The sequence below is a fragment of the Salvelinus namaycush genome, chromosome 8 (genome assembly GCF_016432855.1).
Source record: "Salvelinus namaycush isolate Seneca chromosome 8, SaNama_1.0, whole genome shotgun sequence".
In the NCBI taxonomy this organism is placed as follows: domain Eukaryota; kingdom Metazoa; phylum Chordata; class Actinopteri; order Salmoniformes; family Salmonidae; genus Salvelinus; species Salvelinus namaycush.
This window is the reverse complement of record NC_052314.1, coordinates 31639876-31663946: the sequence shown is the minus strand read 5'-3', so window position 1 is coordinate 31663946 and position 24071 is coordinate 31639876. Positions and strand designations below refer to the sequence as shown.

Sequence of the window (24071 nt, the reverse complement as noted above, 5' to 3'; positions counted from 1 at the left end):
ATTTCAGACGAACAGAACAGCATATTCTGAATCGGCCTACTGTATTTTATCTGGCTATGCGCCATGCCAATGGCAGCCTAGGCTGTAGGCTAGTTCATTTAGCAGACAAGATATGCATATAAATCCCTTGTCATCGTTTGATGTTCTATAATTTAATAGTAAAATGAATATAATAAAATAGAAAGGATTTTTCCCTATTCCCGAGCAAGTGTGAATATGAAGTGGCTAAGTGGTCATTTGAAACAGGTTCTATACACTAGACTGAGTTATTTGTCAACTTTAGTTGTGAATGATACCAACCTTAGAATGTCTTAGAAATCAAAACGTACAGTGCATTCGGAAAGTATTCAGACCTCTACACTCTTTCCACATTTTGTTACGTTACAGCCTTCTAAAATGTATTAAATACAATATTTTCATAATCAATCTACATACAATACCCCGTAATGACAAAGCAAAAACAAGTTATCAATTTTAGCAAATGTATAAAATATGAAAACAGAAATACCTTATTTACATAAGTGTCCAGTCCCTTTGCTCTGAGACTCGAAATTGAGCTCAGGTGAAACATGCTTACATTGATCATACTTGAGATGTTTCTACAACTTGATTGGAGTCCACCTGTGGTAAATTCAAATTGATTGGACATGATATGGAAAGGCACACACCTGTCTATGTAAGGTCCCACAGTTAATAGTACGTCGGAGCAAAAAGCAAGACATGAGGTTGAAGGAATTGTGTCGAGGCACAGATCTGGGGAAGGGTACCAAGAAATGTCTGCAGCATTGAAGGTCCAAGAACACAGTGGCCTCCATCATTCTTAAATGGAAGAAGTTTGGAACCACCAAGTCTCTTCCTAGAGCTGGTCGCTTGGCCAAACTGAGCAATCGAGGGAGAAGGGCCTTGGTCAGGGAGGTGACCAAGAACCCGATTGGACCTCTGACAGAGCTCCAGAGTTCCTCTGTGGAGATGGGAGAACCTTCCAGAAGGACAACCATCTCTGCAGCACTCCACCAATCAGGCCTTTATGGTAGAGAGGTCAGACGGAAGCCACTCCTCAGTGAAAGGCACATGGCAGCCCACTTGGAGTTTGCCAAAAGGCATCTAAAGACTCTCAGACCATGAGAAACAAGATTCTCAGCAGCTGGGAGACTAGTCAGGATCGAGGAAAAGATGAACAGAGCAAAGTACAGAGAGATCCTTGATGAGAACCTGCTTCAGAGCGCGCAGGACCTCAGACTGGGACGAAGGTTCACCTTCCAATAGGACAACGACCCTAAGCACACAGCCAAGATAACGCAGGAGTGGCTTCGAGACAAGTCTCAAAGTCCTTAATTGGCCCAGCCAGAGCCTGGACTTGAACCCAATCGAACATCTCTGTAAAGACCTGAATATAGCTGTGCAGTGACGCTCCCCATCCAACCTGACAGAGCTTGAGGGGACCTGCAGAGAAGAATGGGAGAAACTCCCCAAATACAGGTGTGCCAAGCTTCTAGCATCATACCCAAGAAGACTCAAGGCTGTTATCTCTGCCAAAGGTGCTTCAACAAAGTACTGAGTAAAGGGTCTGAATAATTACAGTACCAGTCAAAAGTTTGGACACACCTACTCATTCAAGGGTTTTTCTTAGACAGAAACATCTAGGTTGCAGTACTAGACCCAGACCAGTAAATGTCAACTCAGCACAGTAACAAGGGAACAGTGACTATTGTGACCAGTCTTCCCCCACTCAGGTTGATGGTGAAGTGAAGGCGAATCGCACAGCCATCCAGGAGCTGACAGTGTCTGCACTGGCTAAAAACCTGGAGAAAAGAATATAACCTGCTGCAGGTGAAGCCCAGGGGAACACACATCCCCCAACCCTCCGGAGGTCAGACAAGAGGTGAGGCCCAGGGATATGCCCATCACCTATCCTCCAGAGCACCAACAAGAGAGGCACAGAGATAGGCCTCTTCACCACCATCCAGAGCAACGACGAGACAGGGCCCACACTAAGGGTAAATGTCAAGACTGTGTCCAGCAGGGAATTGAAAGCTGCCCTCACTGCTTCCGTTGTGGACAAGGACACAGAGCTGTCGGCTGCCTAAAGAGACAGACGTCGGGAAACGGGTCCAGGACGCTGGCGAGGGACAGACAGTGACCGCTGCAAACAAAACGACCCTACTCCAAATTACCTGTGTGAAGACAGAGAAACCAGCTACACGTCAACACACAGGAACATCGACACACACTCAGCCTAAGACACCCAGGGGGAAACACGCCGCACAGCTTATTGGGAATAGATGTATGGTCTCATGCCTACAGTATGTAATGGAGTCAAAGATGAGATGTTGTTAGACACTGGGGCACAGGTTTGCATTGTAAGGAGGGCCTGGGTAGAGAACATTTTGCCAAGTGTTGAGATCCAACCCCTTGAGATTTTGTTAACCGAAGGCCAGCTCCACGTGACCGCAGCAAACGGCACTACTGTCCCCTTTGATGGATGGATTGAAGTGTCCCTGGAGCTTCTGAGTAGTACACATGGGAAAATAGCCATACATGTGCCTATGCTAGTTAGTCAGAGCTGTGTAGACTGTCCACTACTAGGCTTTAATGTCAGAGAAAACAGTGAACAGACTGATGATGTCAAACTCAGTGCACTGCTGAGTGAGAGCCGGAAAGTAAAATAAAAAGCTGTTGAAACCATTGTTTCTGCCATTAAAGTTATGACCCATGAAGAAATGTCACTGAGCTGTTTGGTAAAAGTGGGAAAGAAAGGACTTAGTATTCCTACAGGTCAAATAGCTGAGGTTAAATGTAGAATCAGAGCCTGGCCATGTTCGATCCAGCCATGGACAGCCATTGCCCAGAAGGTTTGGAGCTGTTTCCATGCCTTGTGGATGTGCCCTGTGGAGCCTCGAAGGTGGTAAAGATTCCAACTCCACACAACATGACATTTACCTCTCAGAGAACAGTGCTGGGTTGGGTAGAGCTGGTGGATGGCATCAGACCTGTCATCACAGCATCAGACTGTCAGAAGAAGCATGTGAGTCAGTCTAGTGATGCTTTCCTGTGCTCCACTCAGCTTCACCATGTTGAGAAGAGAATAGAGAGTCACACACCAGTTGGGTGGGTCCAGAGAAAAACAGCAGCCACCTGTTGACTTAGAACATCTACAGGAAGAGGAACAGAAAATAGTCCGAAGAATGCCGTATGAAGAATCTGATGTGTCGCACAGGAAGATGGATATATTAGCTACATTCCGAACCTTAGGCTGAAACTCAACTTAAAGGATCATACGACTATCCAAAAAAGTTACAACTCCATTCCAAAACCTCTATACAAATAGGTGAAAGAATAATGTCCAAAACTTACTGGAGAGAGGCTGGATCAAGAAATCCACATCTCCATATTCATCCCCGGTGACCTGCGTGCGCAAGAAGGACAGCAGCCTGCGGTTGTGTGTCAACTTCCGGGACCTGAATCGCAAGACCATCCCTGACCGTCATCTGTTGCCACGGATACAAGACCTGCTGGGTAACCTAGGGGGATACACATGGTTTTCGATACTAGACCCAGGCAGCGCTTACCATGAAGGCTTCGTAGATGAAAGCTCAAGACAAGCCATCGCGTTCAGCACCCCCTGGGGGCTATATGAGTGGGTCCGCATCCCCTTTGGTTTGACCAACGCCCCATCTGCTTTCCAGAGGTGTGTGGAAGGAGTTCTAGAGGGCATGAGAGACGACTGCTGTTCGCCATATCGGGTCGATGTTCTCTGCTATTCCAAGACGTTCAGTGAAACATTTGAGAAGTGGAAGACCTGGGAAGAGTGCTTAGTCGGATGAGGAAGTCAAACTCCGGGCGAAAAATAGACCTACCTTTCTACCCCAGACAGAGTAGGCCTACCGACACAGAAGAACTTAAGCTTTAACTACTTACTACTCTTCTTCTGTGGCTTAACCCAACGAGAAAAGGTCACAAGTGTTTTCCTAAAAGCTGTCTAGCTTTAAACATCTATTTTACTGAATGTGAATAGCTTAATAAATTGATAGGGACATAATTAGACTACTTCCCAAGCAAAGTTAGCCTCTGAATGTCAAAGAAACCAAACAATGATATCCTCATATGCATCGGAGTCATGTCTTTCCCGGGTATTTTACAGCTTGTTTCTAGCATAAAGCATCGCAGACCAAAGCTCTGTTATAGATCACTTTATATAATAGGATCGTTATCTTTTTTTTTTTTCTCAATATCTTAAGGAGGGTGGAAGAGATAAATGAATGAAGGGGAAGGGAGAGAGAAGAGGGGGATAAAGAGGAGGTAGAGCGAAAGATAGAGGGAAGCAAAGAGAAGGAGAGAGGGAGGGAGGGAGAGCGAGCGAGCGAGATGGGGATTAGAGAAGAGAGAGAGACATGTCTGTGAGTCTCATATTTTCCCATTGACTGCAATATACTGACGTAAGCTTCAATAGGTTGACGCTCATCTTTTCTTATTGGCACCGCAAAGCTTGCTGGGAGCATGGCCAGTTCACATAAGCGTTGGTTGGTGCCTAACATGTTGCAAAAACATGACAGGATGGCGTTTTGAGGCTGATAATGGGCAGAGGTCCTGGATTATGTTAGTTAGAGAAGAGGTGGGGCAGCTAGCGCAAGCACACAGACATACCACACAAGCACAGACACACAGCAGGAGTCTATAACACCCCCATCACACCAAAGCAGTGACAGCAGCAGCAACAAGGCTCTCTAGTACTGTCTGAAGGTGACCTAGCCAATGTCAGTTACAGTACAGCCATTTGCCTGCATTCACAACAAACAGTGCATTAAAAACACACCATGTAGACAGTCCTGAATAACCAGGGTTTACCTGCACTAAGCAAGAACCAGGTTGTCTGCGTGCCTCTACAAGTGCGTGACAAGGAAATCAAACAAGGAAGTGCTGAGGCTGCACAACTGGACTGTTCTGTTTCAGAAGCTCCACCACTTCAGTGTGCAGACCACAGATCAACACACACACCTTTGCATCCAGTCAACAGTGTGGCCCTAACACTTGTTTGTTTTCGTTTTGGAGAAGTGAAGAAAAAAGAAAATTGTGTTTGTTTTCAAACACAATTGTGTGTACAAGTAATTAATATTTTAAAAAGGGTGAAGCTGTGAACAGAATCTTGTGCTGCTATTGACGCAGTCTGACCTGTCACTATTGGGCTGGACCGGTTTGGGCATACAAAAGAGGTCATGTTTAGAATTATAACAAAAAACGAATGAATTGACTCAGACACAACAGAATGACACTCCAACAACAGTACCAGATTCCATAGAGATTTGGCAACCACAAGCATGACCGCCCAGCGTCATACTGATGTCTGCTTCCAAAAATAACTTCCTCCCATCACCCCCTCTTCACCACTCACACCCCTCCCAGTGGACTAGCCTCTTTAAAAACCATTAATTCACAGGAGCAGAAAGCAATTTTCAGCTGGTTTCCACTAGGGAGCCCAACATATGGCAAACTATGGCTCAGGGTCCCACAGTACACTGCTATCTCAGTAAAGCTCTGGTAGTGGAGGAAAACATGTCCTTTGTCTAATCTCTTAAAATAATACACCAACAAGAACATGCCAAGTCAGCCTCCTGCTTCTCCTCTCTGCTCCTCCTCCCCTTCTACATCCCTCCCCTCCCCTCCCCCACATCACCCTCAACAGTAATTTCAGTGTGTGGTCCTTTTTGCAAATCAATGGTCTCATTAAACTAAACGGCGATTCCATGCTAGCTTAGCCCCAAAATATTTCACATGCTCTTTACATTTGTATTAGAAACCATTTGAGAAAATCATGATGAAAGGGGCCATTTTAGCCTCCTGTAAGAACCTAATATCTCTGAACTGTACATGATACATGACAACATCTGGGTGTCATTGTACTCCCTATAGTGTTCTCTAAAATATGGAGTATATCTTGATTCTGATTTTTTTGTTGTTGATTTATTCAACATATTAATATCTCAAAAGTACCCTTTTTGATTTTGTTCATTTTAGGACATATCGTTTTGAACAATATACTGGAAAGGGAAAGGGGATACCTAGTCAGTTGCACAACTGAATGCATTCAACGGAAATGTGTCTTCCGCGTCCAACCCAACCCTTCTGAATCAGAGAGGTGCAGTGGGCTGCTTTAATCGATGTCCACGTCATTGACGCCAGGGGAGCAGTTGTTTTGGGAGGTTAACTGCCTTGCTCAAGGGCAGTACTGCAGATTTTTCTACCTTGCTCCCTCTGAGATTCGAACCAGCGACCTTTCAGTTACTAGACTAATGCTCTTAACCGCTAATTCTGATACATTTTATGAGCAGTACTAACAGAGTGAATGGAAAAATGGATTCAACTGGAACTCCCTCTGCTGGTGATTTGCTGAATCTGCAATCCTAAATGAGGGCTGTGATTGGTTATTGACCTATAATGTCAGAGCACACTATAGTGAGTATAATGACACCAAGATGTTGTCTGTATCAGATACGGTTCGCAGATAATAGGCTCTTACAGGAAACATGTATTGGTCTAAAATCAGCTTAAAATGGCCACTCATCATGGATTTCTCAAAAATAATTTGTTACAAATGTAAAAAGCATGTCAAACATCCTCACTCCCAATGAATTTTCTATGTTAGAATTGCAAGAACAATCTCACATACCAAAAATATGGAATCGCCCTAAAGTTCACGCCTCCTCTTTTCATTCTACTTGACTTTCATCCTCTTGCATTGATCCAAGAAACACACAAAGAGGGAGGGAGCAACACAAAACACTACTGCTGACTAACTACAGTGTGTGTGTGTGTGTTCCTGCTGTTGGTGTGAATTAATGGAAGACGCCCTGGTAACCCAATGACACAGATGAGGAGAGACATGGAGGGTTTTAATTCCATCTACGCTGCTCAGTTGTCCAGGCAACACTCTTTATGACGTCACCATTCCGTCCCATTCCGGATAAAAGAGCTGTGCTCCAGAGCCCCCGGGGGAAAAGGTGAGATTGTCCCTTTTAACGCTGTCATGGTTGCTTCCTGCAAGCTGCTTGTCATTCCTCTGTGATACAGCAGGTTTGATGCAACAACACCCATTTATTTTAGTCACATATTACTGTAAGGTGACAAGACTTTACATTTTAAATCAGGGAGCTGAATTTTTTAAAAATATATATATATATATATATACAGACACACACACACACACGTTCAAAAGTTTGGGGTCACTTAGAAATGTTCTTGTTTTCAAAATAAAATAAGTGTCCATTAAAATAACATCAAATTGATCAGAAATACAGTGTAGACATTGTTAGTTGTAAACGACTATTGTAGCTGGAAACGGCTGATTTTTAATGGAATATCTACATAGGCGTACAGAGGCCTATTATCAGCAACCATCACTCCTGTGTTCCAATGGCACGTTGTGTTAGCAAATCCAAGTGTATAATTTTAAAAGGCTAATTGATCATTAGAAAACCCTTTGCAATTATGTTACCACAGCTGAAAACTGTTGTTCTGATTAAAGAAGCAATAAAACTGGCCTCCTTTCGACTAGTTGAGTATCTGGAGCATCAGCATTTGTGGGTTCGATTACAGGCTCAAAATGGCCAGAAACAAAGAACTTTCTTCTGAAACTCATCAGTCTATTCTTGTTCTGAGAAATGAAGGCTATTCCATAAAAGAAATTGCCAAGAAACTAAAGATCTCGTACAACACGGTGTACTACTCCCTTCACAGAACAGCGCAAATTGGCTCTAACCAGAATAGAAAGAGGAGTGGGAGGCCCTGGTGCAAAACTGAGCAAGAGGACAAGTATATTAGAGCGTCCAGTTTGAGAAACAGATGCCTCGTAAGCCCTCAACTGGCAGCTTCATTAAATAGTACCCGCAAAAGACCAGTCTCAACGTCAACAGTGAAGAGGCGACTCCGGGATGCAGGCCTTCTAGGCAGAGTAGCAAAGAAAAAGCCATATCTCAGACTGGCCAACAAAAATAAAAGATTAAGATGGGCAAAAGAACACAGACACTGGACAGAGGAACTCTGCCTAGAAGGCCAGCATCCTGGAGTCACCTCTTCACTGTTCTGGGTACCTTATAAGGATCTGACGACGAGTGGGTAATCTCCCTTTACCATCGGTCCTATTTGCCAACGTACAATCAATGGATAATAAAATAGATGAACTACGATCATGTATATCCTACCAACAGGACATTAAAAACTGTAATATCTTATGTTTCACCGAGTCGTAGCTGAACGATGACATGAATAACATACAGCTGGCGGGTTTTACGCTTTTTCGGCAGGATAGAACAGCGGCCTCTGGTAAGACAAGGGGTGGCGCTCTAGACCACCTTTACTCCACACACAGAGACGCATACAAAACTCTCCCTCACCCTCCATTTGGCAAATCTGACCATAATTCTATCCTCCTGATTCCTGCTTACAAGCAAAAACTAAAGTAGGAAGCACAGTGACTTGGTCAATAAAAAAATTGGTCAGATGAAGCAAATGCTAAGCTACAGGACGGTTTTAGTAGCACAGACTGGAACATGTTCCGAGATTCTTCTGATGGCAATGAGGAGTACACCACATCAGTCACTGGCTTCATCAATAAGTGCATCGATGACGTTGTCCCCACAGTGACTGTACGTACATACCCCAACCAGAAGCCATGGATTACAGGCAACATCAGCACTGAGCTAAAGGGTAGAGCTGCCGCTTTCATGGAGCGGGACTCTGCCCTCTGACAAACCATCAAACAGGCAAAGCGCCAATATAGGACTAAGACTGAATCGTACAACACCGGCTCCGACTTCCTGAAGGGCTGCCTCAAGGTGGTAAGGGTAGGTAACAACACATCCACCACACTGATCCTCAACACGGGGGCCCCTCAGGGATGCGTGCTCACAACAGTGATAGGCCTGATCACCGACAACGATGAGACAGCCTATAGGGAGGAGGTCAGACACCTAGCCGTGAGGTGCCAGGACAACAACCTCTCCCTCAACGTGATCAAGACAAATGAGATGATTGTGGACGACAGGATAAGGAGGACCGAGCACGCCCCCATTCTCATCGATGGGGCTGTAGTGGAGCAGGTTGAGAGCTTCAAGTTCCTTAGTGTTCACATCACCAACAAACTAACATGGTCCAATCACACTAAGAAAGTCGTGAAAAGGGCACAACAAAACCTATTCCCCCTCAGTAGACTGAAAAGATTTGGCATGGGTCCTCAGATCCTCAAAAGGTTCTACAGTTGCACCATAGAGAGCATCCTGACTGGTTGCATCGCCTGGTATGGCAAATGCTTGGCCTCTGACCACAAGGCACTACAGACAGTGGGGTAGTGCGTATGGTCCAGTACATCACTGGGGCCAAGCTTCCTGCCATCCAGGACCTCTATACCAGGCGGTGTCAGAGGAAGGCCCTAAAAAGTATCAAAGACTCCAGCCACCCTTGTGATAGACTGTTCTCTCTGCTACCGCACGGCAAGCAGTACCGGAGCGCCAAGTCTAGGTCCAAAAAGCTTCTTAACAGCTTCTACCCTCAAGCCATAAGACTCCTGAACAGGTAATTAAAGTGCTACCCAGACCCCTCTTTTACGCTGCTGCTACTCTATACCGGTACCCCCTGTATATAGCTATTCTTATTTTACTGGTGCTGTTTAATTATGTTACTTTTATTTTTTTAAATTTTGCAGTGTAGTTTCAAGAAAAAAGTGTTAAAGGGCTTGTAAGTAAGCATTTCACTGTTGTATTCGGCACGTGACAATTACAATTCGATTTGATTTTAAGCACTTGAGACTTACCAGAAAGACTCACAGCTGTAATCAGTGTGAAAGGTACTTCTACAAAGTGACTCAGGGGTGTGAATGCTTATTTAAAATAGATATCTATATTTCATTTTCAATACATTTACAAAAACATGTTTTCACTTTGCCATAATGGGGTAAATGTGTGTAGATGGATGAGAGAAAAAACATATTTAATCCATTTTGAATTCAGGCTGTAACACAACAGAATGTGGAATAAGTCAGGGGGTATGAATAGACCAAAATTGGTGTCATTCAGTTTTACAGTTAAGCATCATATGACAGCTTTGTATCACCTACAGATGTAACATTATGGAGTCTCAAAGGAGGCCTGGGTAAGGCCAGAATGTCACAAATAGACCAACTTCAATTAATTTTTTCTCAATTATGCTTTAAGATAGAAAAGTGAAATATATGTCAACAATCCTTCCTCCGAAAGGAACTGTATATTGATAACATTTCGTGAAAATACAAAAAATATCATGGTCCTGTTTTGTTCTAGTTTAGTGAGGAATCACCCGTAAGGTAGAGAGAGATGGGCAATACATTGATTTTGATCAGAGTATCATTGGTAACGTTAGTGTTCAACACAGGTTTTGAAGTATAGCTATAAATTCCTCAATAAAAGTCAGCATTCAGGATAACATCAACAATTTTCTCTACCAAACGGCGAACACTTTGGCAAATAACAATGCAATTAAAGACATTTATATTTTAGTGTAAAACGAACACATTTACAAAATACAATGTTGTTCCTGGAGTAAACCAGTGACGCTACACATTTGCTTACACCCATATGAGTAGGAAACTGACCATGGCAAGACTGACAACGGCATCATGCAAAAGTGAGAGAAACCCTAGGCCTGTGTAACACAAAGATAGGTATCCTAATCCTACACATCCATACCGACTATATTCTGTGGAAGTTCCGTTACATGTGCTGTCGTCGCCTAGAAAATTTGAATTGTTTATTCTCACCAATCTGGTTGACACCTCGATAGCTCTACACTCACCTGTGTTATGGACTCGGTTCCAAGCGCAAAGTGGAAAAGGTCTAGGGCTGTAAATTGTCAAAAAGCAGTTTTCATTGCCTTCTTGGAATCGATAAAGTATGTTGAAGTCAGTGAAAATCGCGTCGTGTACACTTTCTTGTGTAAAAAGTAATTAATTGTTTTTCAATCAACATAAACCTACCGTTATGACCAACTCCGTCGCCTTTGCGCCCACCGCGATTTCGCTAAATTGCGCAGCTGAATGACAGACGGGGAACGACCTTCTCTCTGAATACATGGAATGGTGGGAACGCTGGCTGGAGGAATGAAGTTGTGACATTTCTTCCCATCCTCTCCTTCTCAATATGCAGGGCGCCCTCTGCCTGTGAGCCTGCCTGCCTTTTGCTCAATCTCATAGCTAGGCCTACAGTGTTTAGTCTGACACCAGCTCTCGAAGTCCTTCTATTCCTACTGTAGAGAAAATTGGAAAGAGATTTAACTCCTGGTTATTAAGAGATCTTTCTTTATCTGGGCGTGTACTTTGATCAAAATCTGAAGGTCTGTCCAGATTAGTTTATACCTCCCTTGCCTTGGATGTTCCTCTGTTAGTAACTAAAATTGATACTAAATTATTTAACTTCATATGGAGGAATAAACCTCATTATTTAAGAAAAGCGGTAATATGTAGCACCCAAGGTGAGGGAGGGTTGAATGCTCTGGATTTTAAAACCTGTAATATAATATTTAAGATGAAATGGATACAAAACTATTTAAGAAAAAGGATTGCATTTGGAATAGTATCCCTATAATATTCCAACAGATTGGTGGTCTAGAATTCTTACTCAAATGCAACTTTGTTATGGGTAAAATCCCTGTTAAGCTTGCAAACTTTCATAAACAAGTACTTCTAACTTGAAACCTCAGGTACAAACACAATTTTTTCCCACATAGGTATACAATCTGGAATAATAAAGACATAAAATACAAAAACAAGTCTTTATTTTTCCAGAACTGGTTTGACAACAACATTATTTGGGTTAAACAATTAGTGAATAATGATGGACAACTATATGATTATCCAGAATTTATGAGGACACACAATGTTACATTCACTCCTGAGGACTATCAAATAGTTGTTAGAGCTGTCCCTAAAGGTGCTATTCTTCTTTTAGGAGAATATAACAATTCTCCAAGTGCAGCTGTTGAGGATTTTGTAGCCTCAATACAATTATAAGGAATTTACATTTTAAACTATAAATGTATTAACATGTATATAAGGAAACTATGTAAATATGTTACTATTCCCTCTGCTAAAATGTACTGGAATGCAGCCCTAGGACAAGTGAACTGGAACAAAGTTTCGTTGTTGTCAAGTAAATATTGTATATCTAATAAGGTGAAAGAAGTATCATACAAACTCATTCATAGAATCTATCCTGTAAAGACCTTTATTATACACAGATTTAAAATAGCTATTGATAACAAATGTGTATTTTGTGGTTGTGACCCAGAAGCTCTTGACCATTTATTTTGGGACTGTTCTTATGTAAGAAGATTTGAGTTAGAAGATTTTATATTAAAAGAAACAACTATTAATGTTAATCTGAGAGACTCTGATATTATTTTATTTTGATCCAAATGATATGGACCCTGACTTAACTTTCATTGTTCATTTGTTTATCTTTCATGGAAGATTCTTTATCCATAAAATGAAGTGGGCAGAGAACAAACCCCTTTTCACATTATTTAAGATAGAATTTAAATATTATTTTGAAATGATCAGTAAATGTAAAAACAAAAAAGCAATACGCACCATAAAAGTATTTAACAAATTGAAAATTAATTTTGATATGTAATATCCCTGTCTGTTAGGTTTATGTACTCTTGTTTGTATATTTCTTTTTTGTGTGTATTTGTTTTGTATTTGTTGTGTTCATAATTAAAAAATTAAAAATAAAAAAATAAAAAGCTCTTTGCTGTGTAGTCACGTGGGTCGCGTCAGCCAGGCTGTACCGATGCTTGAATGAAACGTAGGCATTCTATTAAAATACTTATCAAGTTCAAGTTTATTTGCACCCACATACTGTAACAGTCAATACCAAACTGGAATGCATGGGCATGACAAATCGCATATCATAAATTTGACAATGCACATTTATATAATGATAAGGTAAAATATCATAGTGTCTATCATTGGCAAAGTGAATAAATTGACAAATGATATGATGTCATGATATGCATGTCATAGCGCTTTACCACATCTATGAGGATAATGCTCCCAACATCAAGTCATAGATAGAGTGTGACTTTGTATAATATATTTATATACAGCGGGGTACGAAATTATTGACACCCTTGATAAAGATGAGCAATAATGACTGTCTACATAAAATAAATAATGCAAATACTGATCTATATTGTATGTTCAAAGAAATTAGGAAATTATATTATACTTATACAATTGCTCAGAGAAAGAGATTTAGTTTAACAAGTAATAATAGTTTTTCTCAAAAAGGTAGGGGTCCAAAATTATTGACACCCCTAAATGACACAATACATTATTTACCATTCATTTCTATTTGGCACAAAATCATCTGAAACAACCAAAACAAACTGCACATTCAACAAATCTGATCTAACAAAGTGGATATTTGTAAAATCCGTAATGATGTATGTATGTAACAGGCCCACAATGGTTGGTTACCTAAGTCGACATTTACATTTTGATCATTTAGCACAGGGGTTCACAAACGTTTTCACTCGGGCCCCCCTTCTAGCATTGGGGGAACATCCCGCGGCCTCCCTGCTCGCGCACCACGTCTATTTCTATGGGCACAAGCATTGTTCATGACACAAACTGTTCACACCCCTCTTGTTGGTGGAAAGAATTTTGCAGGATTAAAGTTTATTTCCTGCAATTCCCCCCAAAAAATCAAGGGCTGCAAAGAAAATGATGCCGTTTAACAGCAAATTTTCTTGCATTTCTATGCGTTTTACCATGTCTAAACAATATAAAAATGAGCTAGTTAATCTGGACATGTCTGACAAGTTATAAATAGATCTCAAAGGTATGCAATAACTAACATGACAAGAGAAACTGATGATGCACTACCCAATTTCAAAATTGCAACTTGCGCATTCTATTATAAACATTTTCAAGAGCAAGTTTAAAGCCAGACTGAGTTACTTAAAAAAAAAATATATATATATATACATATATACAGCACATTCGGAAAGTATTGAGACCCCTTCCTTTTTTCCACATTTTTTTACAGCCTTATAGTAAAATGGATTAAATAAAAACAAATCCTCATCAATCTACACACAGTACCCCATAATGACAAAGCAAAAACAATTTTTTTGACATTTTTGCAAATGTATTAAAAATTTAAAACTGAAATACCTTATTTACATTAGTATTCAGACCCTTTGCTTTGAGACTCAAAATTGAGCTTAAATGCATCCTGCTTCCTTTGATCATCCTTAAGATGTTTCTACAACTTGAGCGATCAGGATCTTTTACTGGGGGCGAAGGTTCACCATCCAACAGGACAACGACCTTAAGCACAGACAAGACAACGCAGGAGTGCCTTCGGGACAAGCCTCTGAATGTCCTTGAGTGGCCCAGCCAGAGCCCGGACTTGAACCCGATTGAACATCTCTGGAAAGACCTGAAATAGTTGTGCAGAGACACTCCCCATCCAACCTGACAGAGCTTGAGAGGATCTGCAGAGAAGAATGGGTGTGCCAAGCTTGTAGTGTCATACCCAATAATGCTCAAGGCTGTAATCGCTGCTAAAGGTGCTTCAACAAAGTACTGAGTAAAGGGTCTGAATACTTACGTAAAGTTGATAATTCAGTTTCATTTTTATACATTTGCATACATTTCAAAAACCTGTCATTAAAAACTTTGTCATTATGGCATTATGGGGTATTGTGTGTAGATGAGGGAAAAATAATATAATACATTTTAGAATAAGGCTGTAATGTAACAATGTGCAAAAAGTCAAGGGGTCTGAATACTTACAAAATGCACTGTATATATCAGTAGTTATCCAATAAGAAACACTATTTTCAGTATCCTTTGTAAAATGTTTTTTTGGGGGGGGAGGGCCGACCTCTCGCACACCAGTTTGGGAACCACTGATTTAGCAGACTCTTATGCAGAGCAACTTACAGTCAGTGCACATTAGACTCATTGCAAGTATTTTACATTCCAGTATATTACAGTTTTCCCATTTAGAATAATTTAGCAAGATGTGTGAACATTGGATTTACATTGCTTGAAATATGGTGGAAATGTATCATAACAGCATATTGTATGACTTTTTAGTCATAGTAAAAAAAAATGTACAGCTTTTGTCCATGAGGATGAAAAACTAAGGGGGCTAACATAATACAGTTAACAAAAAAATAGGAAAGGACTGTAAATAACTCCACAAAACATGAAGAGGAAGGATTGGTCTCTATAAAACATGTTAACTTTATTGCTTAAAGAATACAACTTTATAGAAGGCATGTGAATGTGTATCACACCTAGAGGTTACCAATCTTTACATTTTTAAACAATTCACCACACATTCACAACACAACTTTTTCATTCCACACTGGAGGAAAAAAAAGAGTGTGCCCCAAATGGCACCCTATTCCCTACATGGTGCACTACTTTTGACTAGAGGCAAAGTATTCATATGCACTAAAGGAAATAGGCTGCCTTTTGGGACACACACAAAAACAGATTAAGCCAAGATGATAAAGCATTTTTATCAAAGTGAAAGTTACCATCAGCATTGTGAACAGTAACCTGAGTGCACACTGCACCCAAGTCTCTTTATTCTACACATGGAACCTACACCTTGGCCTCATCTCATATATTCAGGGTTGTTAAGCTGTGTCCCACATGGCACCCTATTCCCTATATAGTGCACTATGACCAAGGCCAATTGGGTTCTGGTAAAAAGTATTGCACTATATAGGAAAGACGGTGCCATTCGGGATGCAACCTATATATTTGGTTCTATGAGTCAAAAAGATTCTGAAACGAGTAGCTAATCAATTAGCAATACTGTAGGTGAACATAAGAAAAAAGCATCAACCTACTTAGATAATGACTGAGCTAAAATAAAACAAAAAGCATTTTCAAACCCAATTTTACAAATCAAATACATATTCACAACCCCTCTAAGTGTTTCAGAAATATTGTGTGCATCCCAAATGGCACCCTATTCCCATTATAGTGCAATACTTGACCAGGGCCTATAGGGTTCTGGTCAAATGTAATGCACTATATAGGACATAGGGTGCTGTTTGGGACACATCCGTCCTGTTAAACAAACATACGAAGGGGGTAAGGAACTATTTATGTCAAAACTACTACCCAAAAAGGACCACAAACGGGTAGGAGGAATAAGTAAAGCCCACCTTTGGCAAAGAGTGAGGAGCTGTTCTCCTGAACCCCCCAAATAATCTAGTAGAAACACAATCTAAAAGGAGCCGTACCTGAACTGTACTAACGTTCTTTTCTCAACATAGCCAAAACCATGACTTTTTTTCAATACACTTTCTACCTTCAGCAGCATGTTCCATTCTACCTTGCATCCAACAATAATCTCCAAATCACACAGCACATGACAATTCCATGACAGAGTTAACATTTGATTTGTGATTGGCAAAAATAAAATTTCAGCTGAGTGGAGGAATGCTTGAAAATGCATCTTTATCCAAATATGTGCGTTTTCAGATATTACTGTCAAAAACAACAAAAAATATGTCTATCTATATAGCTTGAAACTGTCCATAACATTGTGTACGCCTGATACTGGACTGGTGAGATTACGCGCATTATGTCTCTACATAGCTCAGATCTCTACCAATGAGAGCATTGGGAGAGAGAGGGCTGCTTGCTGACACTGTCCAAAGAAAAGGGATATGGCCTGGGTCGTGTTCAATAGGCACGAAACAGGGAGAAAACAGCCTGAAACGGGGTGGTAGCCTACTATCTGTAGTTATCCAATAAGAAACGCTTGCTTTGAGTATCCGTTGCAAATTGTTTTGCTACGGTGTGCCCTTTGGAAGACGACCCTGCCTTCTTGTTGTTGCCCAAATTCCAGTCCCAGGGGTCATCATCTTCATCATCACATGTCATCCTCGTCATCCTCGTCCTGTGAGGAGCCAGCCTGCTGTCCAGCACTGGCAGATGCTGCAGCCAACTGGGCCTGCTGGGCAGCCTGCTGCATCTGGAGCCACTCCTGCTGGGCTAGCTCTGCTTGCTGCTGCCGTGCCTGGAACACAATAAACAAGTTAGTCAGGGTTAGTGATTCAGGTTGTGTGTAACACCACAACTCTACACATATACTGTCCCCCACCAGAGACCGGGGTTCACTTCCCAGTCCAGGCTCTCATTTTTGTACCGTCTCTCCTGTAGAAACTGGTGTTGGGAATTGACATGTTCATGTGTGAAGGGTATTAATCAAAGATGCGATCATCAGGCAATGTACACTTACCATGTGATCTGTGTGTGAAAGTGTAGTCAGACATGCAGCAGGAAATGGTCTGACTCCTATTAGGTTATGCAACTTGAACCTCCTAACACAGGTTATCAGTCTTGATCTTATTACTGTGTCTTGATAGCCTGGTCCCAGATTGTTTTGGGCTGACAGCTTAGTCCCAGATCGGTTTGTGCTTTTGCCAACTCTATTGTGACAGCACAAACAGAATAGCACTCAGACTACAAACTTGAACATTACCTTAGCAAAGAGTTCCTGTTGTTGTCTGAGGAGCTCTTCCTCTGGGATACCCAGGTTTTCCAGGCGAGAGCTGGCCTTTCTCCTCTTAAGTGCTACAGTTTTACATTCCTGCAAGACATCCTTCACCTCTGTGATGTACGACGCAAAACCCAGGCTTTCAAGTGCTGTGGAAAATTATGAATACAAGGTTAGGGGGGAAAAAACTGAAAACTATCTTGTCACTTGATTATTGAGGACCTAATAGTGCACAGCTAGCCTGGATCGATATCTGATTGTTTTGAGCTGGTAAGACAGAACAAAATGTGGGACCAGGCTAGTATATAGCTAACATAGACATCAACTTCAAAACACATGGCAAGAAAGGGGAACACCCACACAGTACAATAATGCATTGAAACCTGTTGCACTGAATAGATAAAGACAATAATCACTAACCATTAATAACATGTTCAGGAGATATAGTCTTCTTTTCAGACTTGTTACATATTTCATTCGCCTCTGATGAAATTAGATGTATGAACTCTGTGCAACAGTTCACAACCAGTTCCCTCGCATCGTTGGCAACCCGTACATTGGGCAACGTTTCTTTGATCATTTTGTTGATAGCTGCCCTGGGAATGGTGAGGTCGTCATCGTTTCCCGACGAAGAAGCCATCGTATTCCAGAAAACTAGCAAGCTTGTCAAGTTAACGTAGTACAAACGAAACTGGAAGAAAGCCTTGCTTTGATAGTAGGGTTTCGTAGCGGTCTTTGTGTTGAACAATGTCGTGAGTTAGAAGCTAACATTAACGTTAGCTAGTTAGCCGAACTCGGAGTAGTTGGTTTTGAAAAGTTATTAAACTAAACAACGTTTGCTATGTATAGCAACCTAGTTAGTTACAAGACAAATGCCCATTGACACAGCACACCATAATGCTACTGCAGAGACGTTGGATGTAACGGAAAAGTCAACGTAAATATGATGGCAGGGAGAAAACTAGCTAGCGAGTTAGGTTAGCTATGGTCCCCCTCGCAACGTCGTTAGCTAGCAACAACATTGCTTTGCAGCGGCTTTTGAGGACATGGCTACGCTAGCAAGCGTTTCGTTGGGATCATTTCGTAACGCAGTGTTGATCCCCAAAAAAAATTCTAACAAAATATTGTATGCACTGAAAGATAATTGCTGTTCCTTTATCGTCCGAATTAAATACTTTAATTAATTAATTATCTTATGTCTCCTTCATCAGCACTGAAATGTCTCCGGAAACGACTCCACACGAACAAAATCCATATCCGGTATATAATTTTTTTCACAGTGCCTGTGCTGGCGACCAAAGACACATGTCGCCGCCTACTGTGTTGGAGGCGAAATAATACTGTCATAAAAATGTGTGCCAAGACTACAAGTAGACCTATGGCTATAATACTTGGATTTGCAAGATCATTTCGCTTTCCACATTAGACTGAAACAAGTATTGCTGTGGACACATGTCACCATATTCCTGTTTTGTGTTTGTTCAGGGCAAACAAAAAGTGGATATAATAATGCTTAGGTAGTGGTTAATATTGGATTATCCTTCAATACAACGGGGGCTTTGAATGCTAGTGCAATATACCCTCTGAATCATTACTGACCCAGTAGATAACATTGTTACATAATTGGATCTCCACACAATTTATCAGTGGATCCTTTTATTGAAGGCTCTGTCAATACAAAAGTCCATTGAGATTACCCAGTAAAAATAAAATCTAAAATTCAAAGGTAACTTTTCCATCAGCATTTGAAGCTGTACATTTTCAACATAAACACTCTTCAAGACACAACCATTATACTTTTATGTTGCTTTATAATTGATAATAAAAAGGGTAATTTGATCACAAAATGTTGTGTTTAATAATTTTGCCACTGTCAATTTTTGTTCTGATTATGGAGCATAAAAGGGTGCATATAGTGAAGGCTTTAAAATGCTTGAAGGGAGTATCATGTATCAGGGATAGGGATATCATGTGGACGTGGAAGTTTGTGGTCTATCTGTACTCTGCAAAGTAACATACAGTGCATGCGGAAAGAATGTAGATGCCATGACTTTCCACATTTTGTTAAGTTACAGCCTTATTCTAAAATGTATTAAATGTTTTTTTGTACTCATAAATCTACACACAATACCCCATAATGACAAAGTGAAAACAGGTGGTGGTTGCAAATTTATAAAAAATAGAAAACAGAATACATGATTAACATGAGTATTCAGACCATTTGCTATAAGACTCAAAATTGAGCTCAGGTGCATCCTGTTTCCATTGATCATCCTTTAGATGTTTCTACAACTTGATTGGAGTCCAGCTTTGATAAAATTAATTCATTGGTCATGATTTGAAAAGGCACACACCTGTCTATATAAGGTCCCACAGGTGACAACGCATGTCCGAGCAAAAACCAAGCCATGAGGTCGAAGGAATTGCCGTAGAGCTCAGAGACAAGATTGTGTTGAGGCACAGATCTGGGAAAGGGTACCAGAACATTCCTGCAGCATTGAAAGCCCCCAAGAACACAGTGGCCTCCATCATTCTTAAATGGAAGAAGTTTGGAACCACTAAGACTCTTCCTAGAGCTGGCCACCCGGCCAAACTGAGCAATCGGGGGAGAAGGGCCTTGGTCAGGGAGGTGACCAAGAACCCGATGGTCACTCTGACAGAGCTCCAGAGTTTCTCTGTGGAGATGGGAGAACCTTCCAGAAGGACAACAATCTCTGCAGCACTCCACCAATCAGGTCTTTATGGTAGAGCGGCCAGACTGAAGCCACTCCTCAGTAAAAGGCACATGGTTTTATAACGGCGCCGGAGGAGATGGCTGCCGTTTTACGGTCCCCTAACCAATTGTGCGATTGTGTGTGTTTTTTTGTGTTATTGTAAGTTATTTTGTACATAAGAGACGGTGGCAGAAACATTATGACCGAAAAGAGCTTCTAGATATCAGGACAGTGATTACTCACCCCCTAATGGAATAATTATTTTTGGTTATTTTTGCAATTTTTTATTATTTACATATACACTACAGTTCAAAAGTTTGGGGTCACTTAGAAATGTCCTTGATTTGGAAAGAAGAAAAGCACATTTTCTGTCCATTAAAACAACATCAAATTGATCAGAAATACAGTGTAGACATTGTTAATGTTGTAGATGACTATTGTAGTTGGAAATGGCATATTTTTAATGGAATATCTACATAGGCGACAGATGCCCAGGGAACACTCAAATGGTGATAGGCCCGTGGCAGAGCAGGGAAGGGTGTTGCGGGCGTATTCCACCCACACAAGCTGCTGGCTCCAGGTGGTGGGGTTGGCGGAGACCAGGCAGCGCAGAGTAGTCTTGAGGTCCTGGTTGGCTCGCTCCGACTGGCCATTGGACTGGGGGTGGAACCCAGAGGACAGGCTGGCCGACGATCCACTGAGGGTGCAGAACGCCTTTCAGAACCGGGATGAGAACTGAGGCCCCCGGTCGGAGACCATGTCCACCAGCAGTCCATGGATCCAGAAGACGTGCTGCACCATGAGCTGGACTGTCTCCTTGGCCGAGGGTAGTTTGGGGAGAGGAATGAAGTGGGCGGCTTTGGAAAACCGGTCGACCACAGTCAGGATGGCAGTGTTGCCCTCAGACGGGGGGAGACCTGTGACAAAATCTAGGGATATGTTGGACCAGGGACGGTGAGGGACAAGCAGTGGATGCAGAAGACCAGCAGGAGCTTGCCGAGGAGTCTTGTTCTGAGCACAGACCGTGCAGGCAGTGACAAACGCGCCGACATCCAGAACCATAGTAGGCCACCAAAAGCGTTGTCGCACAAAGGCCAGGGTCTGACGGGAGCCCGGGTGGCAGGCAAGCCTGGAGGATTGGGCCCACTCCAGGACCGCAGAGCGGACAGCATCAGGCACAAACATCCGGTTTTCTGGGCCCACCCCAGGGTTCAGCTGGGACCGCTGCGCCTCCCGGACCTGTTTCCCTATATCCCAGCTGAGTGCCGTCACCAGGCACGAGGTGGGAAGGATGGTCTCGAGCTCCGGGGGTGGTAAGCGTGGGGCTATAGTGGCGAGACAGGGCATCTTGCTTGACGTTCTTGGACCCCGGCCGGTAAGAGAGGGAAAAGTTGGACTCGGGTAAACAGCAGGGCCCATCTCGCTTGCCTGGAGTTGAGGTGCTTGGCAGTGCGGAGATACTCCAGGTTTTTGTGGTCGATCCATGCAATGAACAGATGTTCCTCCCCTTCCAGCCAGAGCCTCCATTCCTCCAACGCCATCTTCACCGCGAGAAGCTCCCGATTCCCCACATAGTAGTTCCTCTCCGTGGCATTAAGGCAGTGGGAGAAGAAGGCACAGGGATGTAGCTTATGGTCCAGGGCAGAACGTTGGGACAGGACAGCCCCCACTACGACATCCGAAGCATCGGCCTCCACCACGAACTGACGGGAAGGGTCAGGATGAGCCAAGAAAGGAGCAGTGGTGAAACAGTTTTGAGGTCCCGGAATGCCCGGTCAGCGGCAGAGACCACGTGATCGGAACCTTGGTAGAGGTGAGTGCAGACACAGGGGAAGCCAGGGTGCTGTAACCCCAGATAAAGCGGCGATAAAATTTGGCAAAGTTGGAAACGTTGCTGCTGCACTCTGGACGTAGGCGGAGGCAAATCCACCACCGCTCTCACCTTCCCACAATCTATATGGACACTCCCAGCAGAGATGATGTAACCCAGAAAGGGGATGGTGGAGCGATGGAACCCGCACTTCTCCGCCTTCACAAACATCTGATTCTCCAGAAGGCGTTGAAGAACCTGTCGGATGTGGAGCACGTGTTCTTGGGGGGGCGGGAGAAGACGAGGATGTCATCAATGTAGACGAAGATGAACCGGTTCAACATGTCGCGGAGAACATCATTTACCAGAGCTTGGAACACAGCAGAGGCGTTCGTGATGCCAAAAGGCATGACCAGATACTCGTTGTGGCCACTGGCCATGTTGAAGGCAGTCTTCCACTCGTTCCCCTCTCGTATCCGCACCAAATGGTAGGCGTTCCATAGATCCAGCTTGGAAAACACAGTGGCCCCCTGGAGCGGCTCGAAGGCCGAGGAAATGAGTGGTAGCGGGTAACGGTTCTTAACCGTAATGAGTCCCCTGTAGTCAATGCACAGGCACAGGGTATTGTCCTTCTTCTCCACAAAGAAGAACCCTGCGCTAGTGGGAGAGGAAAAGGGACGGATAAATCCAGTAGCTAGGGAGTCCCCAATGTAGTCCTCAATGTAGTCCTCCATAGCCTTGGTTTCAGATCCCGACAGCGAGTACAGATGCCCCCGGGGCGGCGTGGTGCTAGAGAAAAGGCCAATCCCTCAGTCATAGGGGCGGTGCGGCAGAAGAGAAGTGGCCCGGGACTTGCTGAACACCTCCAGGAGGTCCTGGTACTCCACGGGAATGGCGGAGAGATCCGGAACCACCTCCGAGGCCCCAGGAAGACGTCCCGGGGCAGGTTGAGCCGACTTCAGACAATGTGCGTGGCAGAACGGATTCCAGCCCATGATGGCACCCGTAGACCAGTGTATGAGTGGGTGGAGCCAGGAGAATCCCAAAACCACGGGGATCTGGGGGGACTTGATGAGCACGAACTGAATGGTCTTGCTGTGATTCCCTGACACCCGTAGGTTGATGGGAGTGGTGTTATGGGTGACCCTACTTATAGAACGCCCGTCCAACACTCTAACATCCACGGGAAGGGAGAGGGGCTGAGTGGGGATGTTCAGCTCGGAAGCCAGTGTGGCGTCAAAAAAACTCTCATCGGCCCCAGTCAATGAGGACCTGGAGAGATTTGGACTGGTTACCAGAGTCCTCGCTCCTACCAGTGAGCCTGGTCTTTTACCGGGCACGAGTGACACAAAATGACCAAAAGTCCCACAATACAGACAGCTCCTTGTGCTGATCCGGTGTTGCCATTCCGCTGGCGACAGCCCAGCCCTACCTAGTTGCACTGTTTCTCGAGCCCATGCCTCGGTCCTCCTCGGTGACTCTCGATAAAGGTGGGGAAATCTCAGGTGCTCTCGGCCATGGGACCGTCGAGGACTTCTGGGATGACTCAGAAGCGAGGTGGAATCCCTGGACGTGTGAGTGAAATCGAATTTTCTCTCCATCCGTTGTTCCCGCAATCGCCCATCGATGCGGCTGGTCAAATCGATGAGGGAGTCAAAATCTGTGGGTAACTCCCGAGCCGCAAGCTCGTCCTTTACCTCCTCCGAGACACCGTGCAGGAACATGACGAACAGTAGTTATGGGATCCACGCACTCTCTGCTGCCAACATACGGAAATCCACCGCATAGTCGGCCACAGTGCAGGCGTCCTACCGGAGCTGGATTAGCTTCCGGGCAGCTCTCCCAGAGAACAGGGCATCAAAGACCTTCCTCACCTCTCCCACGAACCCCTCCAGGCTCAAGCATATGTCCGGCTGCTGTTCCCATACGGCGGTAGCCCAGGTGAGAGCCCTTCCAGACATCAGCGTGATGAGGTAGGCTATTTTGGAG

The 24071-nt window shown here is 43.3% G+C and overlaps 1 protein-coding gene across 1 annotated transcript; it reads right to left on the bottom strand.

Moving 5' to 3' along the window:
• Positions 1-15256: 15256 nt before the first annotated feature.
• Positions 15257-18810, bottom strand: LOC120052620 (protein Dr1). The gene is made up of 3 exons (XM_038999640.1): positions 17979-18810; positions 17544-17707; positions 15257-17078 (listed from the first exon to the last, which is right to left on the bottom strand). Exons 1-3 carry the CDS (start codon positions 18196-18198, stop codon positions 16932-16934), a joined length of 531 nt encoding a protein of 176 aa, XP_038855568.1. The 5' UTR covers positions 18199-18810; the 3' UTR covers positions 15257-16931.
• Positions 18811-24071: the final 5261 nt, after the last annotated feature.